This window comes from Salmo salar, chromosome 13, assembly GCF_965601325.2.
Source record: "Salmo salar chromosome 13, fSalSal1, whole genome shotgun sequence".
NCBI classification, from domain to species: Eukaryota; Metazoa; Chordata; class Actinopteri; order Salmoniformes; family Salmonidae; genus Salmo; species Salmo salar.
In genome coordinates, this window is record NC_138303.1 from 9,252,822 (window position 1) to 9,268,367 (window position 15,546).

The 15,546-nt window shown below is 43.3% G+C and overlaps 1 protein-coding gene across 1 annotated transcript; it reads left to right on the forward strand.

The window, feature by feature from the left end:
* The first annotated feature begins 583 nt into the window (after window positions 1-583).
* xkr7b (XK, Kell blood group complex subunit-related family, member 7b) lies at window positions 584-15,546 on the forward strand. Its single transcript, XM_045692720.2, has 4 exons — window positions 584-588; window positions 2,251-2,444; window positions 7,915-8,102; window positions 14,755-15,546. The coding sequence occupies exons 1-4, from the start codon at window positions 584-586 to the stop codon at window positions 15,529-15,531; spliced, it is 1,164 nt and encodes a 387-aa protein (XP_045548676.2). The 3' UTR covers window positions 15,532-15,546.

The following is a 15,546-nucleotide window of genomic DNA, read 5'->3' on the forward strand; positions in this document are numbered from 1 at the left end:
AGGAGGAATGGGCCAAAATTCACCCAATTTATTGTGGGAAGCTTGTGGAAGGCTACCCGAAACGTTTGACCCAAGTTAAACAATTCAAAGGCAATGCTACCAAATACTAATTGAGTGTATGTAAACTTCTGACCCACTGGAAATGTGATGAAAGAAATAAAAGCTAAAATAAATAATTCTGACATTTCACATTCTTAAAATAAAGTGGTGATCCTAACTGATCAAAGACAGGGAATTTCTACTAGGATTAAATGTCAGGAATTGTGAAAAACTGAGTTTAAATGTATTTGGCTAAGGTGTATGTAAACTTCAGACTTCAAATGTTGATGTTACCATGTGAGTTTCCTGACTGTGGGCTGTTTCTGTGGGTTCCTCTGTAGACTGGAGCCTTCAGCTTTAGTTGTCTGCCTTACCTGACATGTCCTATCTGCCCTTATAGCCTACAGAATATCAGAGTGTATTAGAGCTGGGACGATAAACTGACAATTATCGACACCGACCATAAAAATCACTTATCGCATGAATTTTGGTGATATCGTTCATGACAATAAGTCACCTATACTAGAGAAATGTAACGTTTGAAATGAAGTAGGTTTGTTAACATGGGTGATTGTTAATGGGACAATTTATGGTGAATATATGTTTGTTCACATCGCCCAGCTCTGGTTCAGGTCTACGTTTCCTCCTTCTTACATTGTAGGATACTCTCATCCAGAGTCATTACAGTAGTGAGTTATTTAGCAGACTCTCTGATCCAGAGTCACTACAGTAGTGAGTCATTTAGCAGACTCTCTGATCCAGAGCCACTACAGTAGTGAGTAATTTAGCAGACTCTCTGATCCAGAGTCACTACAGTAGTGAGTCATTTAGCAGACTCTCTGATCCAGAGCCACTACAGTAGTGAGTCATTTAGCAGACTCTCTGATCCAGAGCCACTACAGTAGTGAGTCATTTAGCAGACTCTCTGATCCAGAGTCACTACAGTAGTGAGTCATTTAGCAGACTCTCTTATCCAGGGCCACTACAGTAGTGAGTCATTTAGCAGACTCTCTGATTCAGAGCCACTACAGTAGTGAGTCATTTAGCAGACTCTTTTTAGAGCGACTTACAGTGCATTCATCTTCAGATAGCTAGTTGGGACAACCACATATCTCAGTCATAGAAAGTACACTTCTCCTCAATAAAGTCAGCAAAGACAGAGCTACTAAGAAAAGACAAATCAAATGAAAGTTTCACAGTTTAGCAGCTGTTATAGAAGGTGCAGAGAAATGCTTATCTTACTGGCTTCTAATAATGCATTACAATGTAATTCAAGTACACAAATAATATATTATTTACAAATAGTAATAATGGAGAAAAATCAAGAAAAGTCTGAACGAATCTAATTAACAACACATGTAGTGATCCAAATGCAGTGTGTGTGTGTGTGTGTGTGTGTGTGTGTGTGTGTGTGTGTGTGTGTGTGTGTGTGTGTGTGTGTGTGTGTGTGTGTGTGTGTGTGTGTGTGTGTGTGTGTGTGCGGTTTGATTTGATTTGATTTGGATCTCTTTTCGTTCCCATTTGGACTGATCTTCCAAGAGTCCTTAAACATTAAAATACGATTTATAATACGAACACATTTTCACATATAACACACTGTTACAAACATACATAATATACTAACATAAGGTAATGACTTCAATAGGTTTATTAACACCTCCTTCACTGACACCGTTTGCAGACTAAAAGAGCAGATCTCGTTGCTCATAATATGATCATCAATCCAATTGCTTGTTTGGAAGAATGTACATTGTTGCTCAGTAAATACATTTTCTTTGTAAAATATCAGCTGGTTTTGTTATTGTTCTTCCGTCAACCTCCACACTAGATGGTCATGGTGAGATAGATGTACCAAGTAAGCCCTTAACTGTGTTCCATACCTTTTTACAATCATTTTTACAATCAATAAAAGCATTGTGTGTGAGAGAGAGAGAGAGAGAGAGAGAGAGAGAGAGAGAGAGAGAGAGAGAGAGAGAGAGAGAGAGAGAGAGAGAGAGAGAGAGAGAGAGAGAGAGAGAGAGAGAGAGAGAGAGAGAGAGTTTTCCTTGCCACTGTGTTTCCTCATTGGAGGTCCAGGATGGATTAGATAACTTCATGAAAAATGTTTTCTTGATCAATTAATTAATTGACCGATTGACTGATTGGTTAGTTATCTGATTCATTAATTGATTGATTGACATCCCCCTTCTCCTCCCCTCCCCCCGTCTACAGGTATGTCCACGCCCTCTACCTGGGCGCCCAGAGCCGTTGGCACGGCAACCGTGGTCACTTCCACTGGAGGTTGATGTTTGAGTGTGCTGACATCACCATGCTGAGACTGCTGGAGGCCTTCCTGAAGAACGCTCCTCAGCTGGTGCTACAACTCAGCATCATGATACATGCCAACCGGGTCCTGCCGCTGCAAGGTGAGTCACATGTGTGTGTGTGTGTGTGTGTGTGTGTGTGTGTGTGTGTGTGTGTGTGTGTGTTTTGTGTGTGTGTGTGTGTGTGTTTTATGTGTGTGTGTGTGTGTGTGTGTGTGTGTGTGTGTGTGTGTGTGTGTGTGTGTGTGTGTGTGTGTGTGTGTGTGTGTGTGTGTGTTTTGTGTGTGTTTTGTGTGAGTGTGTGTGTGTGTGTGTTTTGTGTGTGTGTGTGTGTGTTTTATGTGTGTGTGTGTGTAAAGAAGTAGAAGAAGGAAGGAGATATGTGAGGTAGAAACTGACTAAGTATGCAAGTAAGAGAGGGGATATTGCCTACTGTAACCGGGCAGCGTTTGAACCCGGGTCTCCGGCCAAGACTCCATAAGACTGTATTATCCCTTCTGAGCTAAAAGCACATGTGTTAAAAGCTCCTGATGATAAATAGACTACCTAGCCTGGTTTGATATGTTTCTGTTCACCGTTTCTCTGATGTTCCCAAACTCTGAGACAGTGTTATTTATTAAAGCTTGAGCATGCAGGAAATCAAATCAAAATCAAAAAAAATTTATTGGTCACGTACACATGGTTAGCAGATGTTAATGTGAGTGTAGCGAAATGCTTGTGCTTCTAGTTCCGACAGTGCAGTAATATCTAACAAGTAATCTAACAATTCCCCAACAACTACCTTATACACACAAATCTAACGGGGTGAATGAGAATATGTACATGTAAGTATATTGATGAGCGATGGCCGAGCGGCATAGGCTAGATGCAATAGATGGTATAAAATACAGTATATACATGTGATATGAGTAATGTAAGATATGTAAACATTATTAAAGTGGCATTATTTAAAGAGGCATTGTTTAAGGTGACGAGTGATCCATTTGTTAAAGTGGCCTGTGATTGGGTCTTCATGTAGGCAGCAACCTCTCTGAGTTAGTGATTTCTGTTTAGCAGTCTGAGACCTAGGAAGACCTAGGAATCAGTGAGTCTGAGACCTAGGAAGACCTAGGAATCAGTGAGTCTGAGACCTAGGAAGACCTAGGAATCAGTGAGTCTGAGACCTAGGAAGACCTAGGAATCAGTGAGTCTGAGACCTAGGAATCAGTGAGTCTGAGACCTAGGAATCAGTGAGTCTGAGACCTAGGAAGACCTAGGAATCGGTGAGTCTGAGACCTAGGAAGACCTAGGAATCGGTGAGTCTGAGACCTAGGAATCAGTGAGTCTGAGACCTAGGAATCAGTGAGTCTGAGACCTAGGATCAGTGAGTCTGAGACCTAGGATCAGTGAGTCTGAGACCTAGGAATCAGTGAGTCTGAGACCTAGGAATCAGTGAGGTTTAGGATGAAAACTGGCATTATTCCTCTGATTCCTCTGACCCATCTCCCACTGCAGACAGACTACGACCTGTAACCTTTAATTTTGACAGGAAGTCATACTGAGACCTAGGTTTCCTTCACAAATGAGCCCTGCACAATACAACAATACATTAATCAAATGCAAAATCAATCAATGAATAGGAAATACAATGAAAATTGGAGTAATTCAAAAACACAATCCTCAGGAAAGAGGTCCTCAAAACAACCAATAGAATTGCAGAGGATTCTGAGGATTGTTCCACAAGTCAGGTGGGGAACCTAAATATATGTGACAGTTAGCCATTCCTGTGGCCGGGTATGGTACTGGTACTGGTATGGTACTGGTACTGGTACTGGTACTGGTATGGTACTGGTATGGTACTGGTACTGGTACTGGTACTGTGAGACAGGCCTCTCAGAGGGACTCGGGGAGCCTTGAGAAACTGCGTCAGAGGCTTTTCAGAGATCAGAACTGAGCCTCAACATCCCATTGACCTCAGAGATCAGAACTGACCCTCAACATCCCATTGACCTTAGAGATCAGAACTGACCCTCAACATCCCATTGACCTTAGAGATCAGAAATGACCCTCAACATCCCATTGACCTCAGAGATCAGAACTGACCCTCAACATCCCATTGACCTTAGAGATCAGAACTGACCCTCAACGTCCCATTGACCTCAGAGATCAGAAATGACCCTCAACATCCCCAAAAAAGACTGAGACACATCCCAGCCAGTCAGCTAGTCAGCCAGTCAGCTAGTCAGCCAGTCAGCTAGTCAGCCAGTCAGCTAGTCAGCCAGTCAGCTAGTCAGCCAGTCAGCTAGTCAGCCAGTCAGTCAGCCTGGCCCCCTGTAGTTCTGACCTCAACCCCTTTATTCTAACCCCTGTAGTTCTGACCTCAACCCCTTTATTCTAACCCCTGTAGTTCTGACCTCAACCCCTTTATTCTAACCCCTGTAGTTCTGACCTCAACCCCTTTATTCTAACCCCTGTAGTTCTGACCTCAACCCCTTTATTCTAACCCCTGTAGTTCTGACCTCAACCCCTTTATTCTAACCCCTGTAGTTCTGACCTCAACCCCTTTATTCTAACCCCTGTAGTTCTGACCTCAACCCCTTTATTCTAACCCCTGTAGTTCTGACCTCAACCCCTTTATTCTAACCCCTGTAGTTCTGACCTCAACCCCTTTATTCTAACCCCTGTAGTTCTGACCTCAACCCCTTTATTCTAACCCCTGTAGTTCTGACCTCAACCCCTTTATTCTAACCCCTGTAGTTCTGACCTCAACCCCTTTATTCTAACCCCTGTAGTTCTGACCTCAACCCCTTTATTCTAACCCCTGTAGTTCTGACCTCAACCCCTTTATTCTAACCCCTGTAATTCTGACATCAACCTCCTGTAGCCAGCCAAAGTATGTACATACTGTACAGTGCCTTGCAAAGGTTTTTTTGTTTTTTATTATTTTTTTCCTTTTTTCCTATTTTGTTGCATTACAACCTGTAATTTAAATGGACTTTTATTTGGATTTCATGTAATGAACATACACAAAATAGTACAAATTGTTGAAGTGAAATGAAAAAAATAACTTGTTTAAAAAAAGAAAAATGGAAAAGTGGTGCGTGCATATGTATTTACCCCCTTTGCTATGAAGCCTCTAAATAAGATCTGGTGCAACCAATTACCATCAGAAGTCACATAATTAGTTAAATAAAGTCCACCTGTGTGCAATCTAAGTGTCACATGATCTGTCACATGATCTCAGTCCTTTCACTTGTTCTGAAAGGCCCCAGAGTCTGCAATACCACCAAGCAAGCGGCACCATGAAGACCACAGAGCTTTCCAAACAGGTCAGGGACAAGGTTGTGGAGAAGTACAGATCAGGGTTGGGTTATAAAAAAATATCTGAAACTTTGAACATCCCACGGAGCACCATTAAATCCATTATTAAAAAATGGAAAGAATATGGCACCACAACAAACCTGCCAAGAGAGGGCCGCCCACCAAAACCCAAGGACCAGGCAAGGAGGGCATTAATCAGAGAGGCAACAAAGAGACCAAAGATAACCCTGAAGGAGCTGCAAAGCTCCACAGCGGAGTTTGGAGTATCTGTCCACAGGACCATTTTAAGCCGTACACTCCACAGAGCTAGGCTTTACGGAAGAGTGGCCAGAAACAAGCCATTGCTTAATGAAACAAATAAGCAAACATGTTTGGTGTTCATTAAAAGACATGTGTGAGACTCCCCAAACATATGGAAGAAGGTACTCTGGTCAGATGAGACTAAAACTGAGCTTAGTTATGCACGCTGAAGTTTTCTGTTTTTTTTGGTCATGGCTCACATCAACACCACCATCCCAGACACCATGGACCCACTCCAATACACATACAGCCCCAACAGATCCACAGTTCTGCACTCCAAACTGCAAAATACCTCCATCTGCAACTGGATCCTGATCTTCATGATGGGCCTCTCCCAGGTGATGAGGGTAGGCAACAAGACATCTGCCTCGCTGACCCTCGGGGGCCCCTTAGGGGTGCGTGCTTAGTCCCCTCCTGTACTCCCTGTTCACCCACGACTGCATGGCCGCGCACGACTCCAACATCATCATTAAGTTTGCTGACGACACAACGGTGGTAGGCCTGATCGCCGATGACGATGAGACAGCCTAAAGGGAGGAGGTCAGAGACCTGGCAGTGTGGTGCCAGGACAATAATTTATCCCTCAACGTCAGCAAGACAAAGAAGCTGATCTTGGACTACAGGATACATAGGGTTGAGAATGCCCCCCATCCACATCGATGGACCTAGTGGAGCAGAGCTTCAATTTCCTCAATGTCCACATCACTAAGGAATTATTATGGTCCACACAAACCAACACAGTCGTGAAGAGAGCACGACAAGGAGGATGAAAAGATTTGGCATGGGCCTTCAGATCCTCAAAAAGTTATACAGCTGCACCATTGAGAAAATCTTGACTGGCTGCATCACCACTTGTTATGGCAACTGCTGGCATCCAACCGCAAAGCGCTACAGAGGGTAGTACGTACGGCCCAGTACATCGATGCCAAACCCACCAATGAACCAGTTCCAAATCCAAGTGCCAATGCCGTTTAGCAAACTCCAAGCGTTTACATATGTTGGATGACATAAAAATACTGCTCTTTGGCCATACATACACCAGTGGTAGGTTTGGTGTGAAAATGAGCAGAAAATAAACCCATTACCTCATGTAAAATAGGCTGGTGGATTTTTGATGTTATGTGGCTTTTTTTGCTTCCACAGATCCAGGACATTTTAGCTAAAAACCTGGTTGCCTCTGCCAGTTGGATGAAACTTGGCCGCAAGTGTATCTTCCAATAAGACAATAACCCCAAACACACAACAAACTCCACAAATAAATGTTTTTTTGGGCCACAAAATCAACATTTTGCAATAGCTATCTCAGTCCCCAGACTTGAACCCCATTGAAAACCTGTGGTTTGAATTGAAGAGGGCACTCCATGAGAGCAGATGAACGATATCAAGCATCTCATCTCTGAATGGAGGAATGGTCAAAGATCCCTTCCAATGTGTTCTCCAACTCATAAAACATTTAGAAAAAAGCTCAGTGCCATTATCCTGAGGTATTGAAAGGTATTGAAAAAAGGCGCGTCAATAATCTTTTTGAGAAAAAAAGTATTACTTAAACAAAATCTCTTTCTCTGAGCAATTTTAATAGTATAAAAACAATATAATGTACCAATTTTGTTTGTATACACTGCATCTCAGTGGCACAGTGATGTAAGGCACTGCATCTCAGTGCAAGTTCCGTCACTACAGTCCCTGGTTTGAATCCAGGCTGTATCACATCCGGCCGTGATTGGGAGTCCTATAGGGCGACGCACAATTGGCCCAGCGTTGTCTGGGTTTGGCCGGGGTAGGCCGTCATTGTAAATAAGAATTTGTTCTTAACTGACTTGCCTAGTTAAATAAAGGTTTAAAAAAATAAACAATATTTTAATTATTTCTTATATTTTTGCTCTTTATCAAGGGTGTCAAGAATTTAGGACCCCACTGTATATTCATCCTCCTTTCCCATCCTGTCATCCCTCTTTCTCCCCCCTGTCCCCAGGTCTCTCTGCTTCAGCCTCATTGGTCTCTCTGGCCTGGATGATAGCGTCCTACCAGAAGACTCTGAGGGACTCCAGAGATGACAAGCTGCCGATGTCCTACAAGGCTGTGATTGTCCAGATGCTGTGGCACTTCTTCACCATTGGGGCCAGGACCATCGCCTTCGCCCTGTTCGCCTCCGTGTTCCAGGTAAAGATGGGCACGCCAACATCACACACACACAGTGAGGAAGGCTCACATTGTACATCCAATCAAGGGCTTTTAGGTGCAGAAAATATACAATAACATTTAAAAAAAAATGAAGATAGATACTCATGAGTTTAAACCCGAAGGTCAGAAGAAAAAAAAAAATTGTAAAGAAAAAAACATGTTGCACAATATACTGTGGGAGCATTCATCTGTGCAGATATCTAACTTTAGTTGTATTTATTATGGATCCCCATTAGTTACTGCCAAGGCAGCAGCTACTCTTCCTGGGGTTTATTATGGATCCCCATTAGTTCCTGCCAAGGCAGCAGCTACTCTTCCTGGGGTTTATTATGGATCCCCATTAGTTCCTGCCAAGGCAGCAGCTACTCTTCCTGGGGTTTATTATGGATCCCCATTAGTTCCTGCCAAGGCAGCAGCTACTCTTCCTGGGGTTTATTATGGATCCCCATTAGTTCCTGCCAAGGCAGCAGCTACTCTTCCTGGGGTTTATTATGGATCCCCATTAGTTCCTGCCAAGGCAGCAGCTACTCTTCCTGGGGTTTATTATGGATCCCCATGTAGTTCCTGCCAAGGCAGAAGCTATTCTTCCTGGGGTTTATTATGGATCCCCATTAGTTCCTGCCAAGGCAGCAGCTACTCTTCCTGGGGTTTATTATGGATCCCCATTAGTTCCTGCCAAGGCAGCAGCTACTCTTCCTGGGGATTATTATGGATCCCCATTTAGTTCCTGCCAAGGCAGAAGCTATTCTTCCTGGGGTTTATTATGGATCCCCATTAGTTCCTGCCAAGGCAGTAGCTACTCTTCCTGGGGTTTATTATGGATCCCCATTAGTTCCTGCCAAGGCAGCAGCTATTCTTCCTGGGGTCTAGCAAAATTAAGGCAGTTTTACATTTGAAAAACATTACAATACATTCACAACAGATTTCACGACACACTGTGTGCCCTCAGGCCCCTACTCTACCACCACATATCTGCAACACAAAATCCATGTGTACGTGTGTATGTTATCGTGTGTTTGTATGCATGTGTCTGTGCCTATGTTTGTGTTGCTTCACAGTCCCCGCTGTTCCAAAAGGTGTATTTTTATCATTTTTTTAATCTAATTTTACTGCTGACTTGATGTAGAATAGAGTTCTATGTAGTCATGGCTCTATGTAGTACTGTGCGCCTCCCATAGTCTGTTCTGGACTTGGGGATTGTGAAGAGACCTCTGGTGGCTTTTCATTATTTTTAAAAGAGAGAGACAGAGAGAAAGAGAGAGACAGAGAGACAGAGAGACAGAGAGACAGAGAGAAAGAGAGAAAGAGAGACAGGGAGACAGAGAGAAATAGAGACAGAGAGAAAACAGAAAGAGAGACAGAGAGAAAGACAGAGAAAGGGTTAGGGTTAGTCATGAAGATACTGTAACAGAGAGTAACAGAGAGACACTCATTAGAAAAAGCCTAACCCACTGTAGCTCTACCACACAGTTCAGTCTGTTACCCATATGAAGAGACCTCTGGTGGCATGTCTTGTGGGGTATGCATGGGCTGAGCTGTGTGCCAGTAGTTTAAACAGACAGCTCGGTGCATTCAGCAGGTCAATAAATCTCACAAATACAAGTAGTGTGGAAGTCAATCACTCCTCCACTTTGAACCAGGAGAGATTGACATGCATATTATTAATGTTAGCTCTCTGTGTATATCCAAGGGCCAGCCGTGCTGCCCAGTTCTGAGACAATTGCAATTTTCCCTCTTTGTGGCACCTGACAACATGACTGAACAGTAGTCCAGGTGCGACAAAACTATGGCCTGTAGGACCTGCCTTGTTGATAGTGCTGTTAAGAACGTAGAGCAGCACTTTATTATAGACAAACTTCTCTCCATCTTAGCTACTATTGTATCAATATATTTTGACCATGACCGTTAACAAGCCAGGGTTACTCCAAGCAGTTTAGTCTCCTAAACTTGATCAATGTCTACATTATTCATTACAAGATTTAGTTGAGGGTTTAGTGAATGATTTGTCCCAAATTCAATACTTTTAGTTTTTGAAATATTTAGGACTAACTTATTCCTTGCCACCCATTCTGAAACTAACTGCAGCTCTTTGTGAAGTGTTGCTGTCATTTCAGTCGCTGTAGTAGCTGATGTGTATAGTGTTGAGTCATCCGCATACATAGACATACTGGCTTTACTCAAAGCCAGTGGCATGTAGTTAGTAATGATTGAAAAAAGTAAGGGGCCTAGACAGTAGCCCTGGGGAATTCCTGATTCTACCTGGATTATGTTGGAGAGGCTTCCATTAAAGAACACCCTCTGTGTTCTGTTAGACAGGTAACTCTTTATCCACAATATAGCAGGGGGTGTAAAGCCATAAAACCTATATTTTTCCAGCAACAGACTATGATCAATAATGTCAAAAGCTGCACTGAAGTCTAACAAAACAGCCCCCACAATCTTTTTATCATAAATTTCTCTCAGTCAATCATCAGTCATTTGTGTAAGTGATGTGGTTGTTGAATGTCCTTCTCTATAAGCAAGCTGAAAGTCTGTTGTCAATTTGTTTACTGTAAAATAGCATTGTATCTGGTCAAACACAATTTTTTTCAAAAAGTTTACTAAGGGTTAGTAACAGGCTGATTTGTCAACTATTTGAGCCAGTTAAGGGGGCTTTACTATTCTTAGGTAGGGGAATAACTTTAGCTTCCCTCCGGGCCTGAGGACACACACTTTCTAGTAAATTGAAGATATCACTAATAGGAGTGGCAATATCGTCCGCTATTATCCTCAGTAATGTTCCATCCAAATGTTCAGACCCCGGTGGCTTGTCATTGTTGATCGACAATAGTACTTTTTTCACCTCATCTATACTCACTTCACAGAATTGAAAATTATAGCGCTTTTCTGTCATAATTTGGTCCGATATACTTGGATGTGTAGTGTCAGCGTTTGTTGCTGGCATGTCATGCCTAAATTTGCTAATCTTGCCAATTAAAAAGTCATTAAAGTAGTTGGCAATATCAGTTGGTTTTGTGATGAATGAGCCATCTGATTCAATGAGTGATGGAGATGAGTTTGCCTTTTTTTTACACAAAATATCATTTAAGATGCTCCAAAGCTTTTTACTATCATTCTTTATGTCATTTATCTTTATTTTATAGTGTACTTTATTCTTCTTTTTATTCAGTTTAGTCACATGATTTCTCATTTTTTTCCCCCACTGTAGTAACTGGGATAACCAATTTCATAAATGTGTCAAGTGCAGTGTCTAGTTGCTCGTCATTAGCATTAGTAAAGATGTGATCAATACATGTTGATGATTTCATTCCTGTGCTGTTTGTAACTACCCTGGTAGGTTGACTGATAACCTGAACCAGGTTACAGGCACTGGTTACAGTTTGATTCTTTCTCTTGAGTGGGCAGCTTGATGAAAGCCAGTCAATATTTAAATCCCCCAGAAAATATACCTCTCTATTGACATCACATACATTATCAAGCATTTCACACATATTATCCAGATACTGACTGTTAGCACTTGGTGGTCTATAGCAGCGTCCCACCAGAATGGGCTTTAGGTGAGGCCGATGAACCTGTAGCCATATTACTACAACAGTATTTAACATGAGATCCTCTCTAATCTTTACAGGAATGTGGTTCTGAATATAGACCGCAACACTGCCTCCGTTGGCATTTCTGTCTTTTCTGTAGATGTTATAACAATGTATTTCTACCACTGTATCGTCAAAGGTGTTATCTAAGTGAATTTCAGAGATAGTCAGAATATGAATGTCATCTGTTACTAGCAAATTATTCATTTCATAAACCTTGTTTCTTAAGCTACATATATTATTTTTCTTGCTTTATGGGGAAGCTAAGCAGAGGTAGACATGATCAGGTTATTTATGTTAGTGCAGGGTCAGCCTGCACACAGTGGACTTCCTACTAGGACACACCGCCTCAGTGCTAACAGTATAAATCTGGTTCATAGGCATATGATTACTGCGTACAATAGCTGTAGGATCAACAGAGGCATTCCGGGCAGTAAGAGGGACATAAATTAGGTTATTTACATTGTGCCTTCCAACGCCCCTGAGATAATGAACAGTTGCTGAAGCATTGAGTAGGGATTAACTGAGCTGGGCTTGGTTCATTGATAAGTCATTGTCTCAACGCAGCCTTAGGTGGATCCCACCCTCAATAAATGTCAATAAATGTTACACCCACAGAGCTGCAATAGTTTCGCAGCCAGTTATGGAGGGCTACACGTCTGCTGAACCGTTCAATGCCACGATTTAGGGAGGGCAGAGGGCCTGAGGGGCAGACGGCAGAGGGCCTGAGGGCCTGAGGGGCAGACGGCAGAGGGCCAGAGGGCCTGAGGGGCAGAGGGCCTGAGGGGCAGACGGCAGAGGGCCAGAGGGCCAGAGGGCCTGAGGGGCAGACGGCAGAGACAGATATTATGGGGTGTTTGTATTATTATTATTATTATTATATATTTAACATTTTCTTCTTCTCATTATTATTTTTTAGGGGGTGGATCAGCTTCGGTATTGTGGACAGATTGTTGCTTTCCACAATGTAATTGTCTGCATCATGGGGTGTTTGTCGGTGTCAAGTAGAGTCCCAATCAGTTCTTTAAAATCCATCTTCAGCTGTTCTGAGCTGCCACACAGTATCAGTCCCCGGTGAGTGACTCACAGCCTCGGGAAGCAACCTGGTGATATCCTGAACTTTTTTAAAGACTTTAGCCCAGGTACAGATGCAGTCGAAGTCAGAAGTTTACATACACCTTAGCCAAATACATTTGAACTCAGTTTTTCACAATTCCTGACATTTAATCCCAGTAAAAATGTCCTGTCTTAAATCAGTTAGGATCACCACTTTATTTTAACAATGTGAAATGTCAGAATAATAGTAGAGAGAAGGATTTATTTCAGCTTTTATTTCTTTCATCACATTCCCAGTGGGTCAGAAGTTTACATACACTCAATTAGTATTTGGTAGCATTGCCTTTAAGTTGTTTAACTTGGATCAAATGTTTCGGGTAGCCTTCCAAAAGCTTCCCACAATAAGTTGGGTGAATTTTGGCCCATTCCTCTTGACAGAGCTGGTGCAACTGAATCAGGTTTGTAGGCCTCCTTGCTTGCACACGCTTTTTCAGTTCTGCCGACAAATTTTCTATAGGATTGAGGTCAGGGCTTTATGATGGCCACTCCAATACCTTGACTTTGCTTTCCTCAAGCCATTTTGCCACAACTTTGGAAGTATGCTTGGGGTCATTGTCCATTTGGAAGACCCATTTGCGACCAAGCTTTAACTTCCTGACTGATGTCTTGAGATGTTGCTTCAATATATACACATCATTTTCCTCCATCATGATGTCATCTATTTTGTTGAGTGCACCAGTCCCTCCTGCAGCAAATCACCCCCACAACATGATGCTGCCACCCCCGTGCTTCACGGTTGGGATGGTGTTCTACGGCTTGCAAGCCTCCCCCTTTTTCCTCCAAAGATAATGATGGTCATTATTTTCAAACAGTTCTATTTTTTGTTTCATCAGACTAGAGGACATTTCTCCAAAAAGTACAATCTTTGTTCCCATGTGCAGTTGCAAACCGTAATCTGTCTTTTTTTATGGCTGTTATGGAGCAGTGGCTTCTTCCTTGTTGAGCGGCCTTTTAGGTTATGACGATATAGGACTCGTTTTACTGTGGATATAGATACTTTTGTACCTGTTTCCTCCAGCATCTTGTTCTGGGATTCATTTGCACTTTTCGCACCAAAGTACGTTCATCTCTAGGAGACAGAACGCGTCTCTTTCCTGAGCGGTATGACGGCTGCGTGGTCCTATGGTGTTTATACTTGTGTACTAATGTTTGTACAGATGAACGTGGTACCTTCAGGCGATTGGAAATTGCTCCCAAGGATAAACCAGACTGAAGGTAGGCCTTTAAATACATCCACAGGTACACCTCCAATTGACTCAAATGATGTCAATCAGCCTATCAGAAGCTTCTAAAGCCATGACATCATTTTCTGGAATTTTCCAAGCTGTTTAAAGGCACAGTCAACTTAGTGTATGTAAACTTCTGACCCACTGGAATTGTGATACAGTGAATTATAAGTGAAATAATCTGGCTGTAAACTACTGGCACACAGCTCTGACACCCATGCATACCCCACAAGACATGCCACCAGAGGTCTCTTCACATGGGTAACAGACTGAGCTGTGTAGTAGAGCTACAGTGGGTTCGGCTTTTTCTAATGAGTGTCTCTCTGTTACACCCAGAATCTTCATCATGACTAACCCTAACCCTTTCTCTGTCTTTCTCTCTTTTCCTCTTTTCTCTCTGTCTCTCTGTCTCTCTGTCTCTCTTTCTCCCTCTGCTCTCTCTGCTCTCTCTGCTCTGTTCTCCCCCCCACTTCTGCCTCCCTCTCTATCTCCCAGCTCTACTTCGGTATCTTCGTCATGACTAACCCTTTCTCTGTCTTTCTGCCTCCCTCTCTATCTCCCAGCTCTACTTCAGTATCTTCATCATGACTAACCCTTTCTCTGTCTTTCTGCCTCCCTCTCTATCTCCCAGCTCTACTTCGGTATCTTCGTCATGACTAACCCTTTCTCTGTCTTTCTGCCTCCCTCTCTATCTCCCAGCTCTACTTCGGTATCTTCATCGTGAGCCACTGGTGCGTCATGACATTCTGGATCATCCAGGGGGAGACAGACTTCTGCGTGTCCAAGTGGGAGGAGATCATCTATAACATGGTAGTGGGTATCATCTATATCTTCTGCTGGTTCAACGTCAAGGAAGGCCGCGCCCGTTTCAGGATGTGTCTCTATTACTCAGTGACTCTAGTAGAGAACGTGTCTCTCACCGCGGCATGGTACCTTTACCGTGGGCCGAACACTTCGGATTTTTACGCCGTCATCGTGGTGTGTGTTGTGGTTTGTAGCTACGCTCTGGGGACTTTCTTCATGTTGGTGTATTATTGTCTCCTGCACCCTGACGGGCCGGTGTTCAGAGCTCAGTGGAGGGGGTGTGTGGAGGAGGGGGGTGTGATGGTGGAGTCCTGTGTGACACCAGCCGAGGCGTCCCCCCTCCCACCTCCGGATGTGGTCACCAGCCCCCCTAGGACCCTAAGTAGGACTGCAGGTGCGGACCGGGGCGAGGTGGTACCAGGAGATCTAGTTGTGTTTCAGGTTAGATCCACCTCACCGGCCATGGCCCTCCGGACCCCTAGGACAGAGCAGCCTGTGATCAGGATAGACCTGCCCAGAAAGAGGTACCCTGCCTGGGATGCTCACTTCATCGACAGGCGGCTGCGGAAGACCATCCTGGTCCTGGAGAACACGTCTCCGGTAACGCCCAGGATCCAGTACCGCAGCCTGAGGAACCCCAAGGAGGTTATGGAGTATGAGACTACCGTGTAATGTAATGTAACGTAA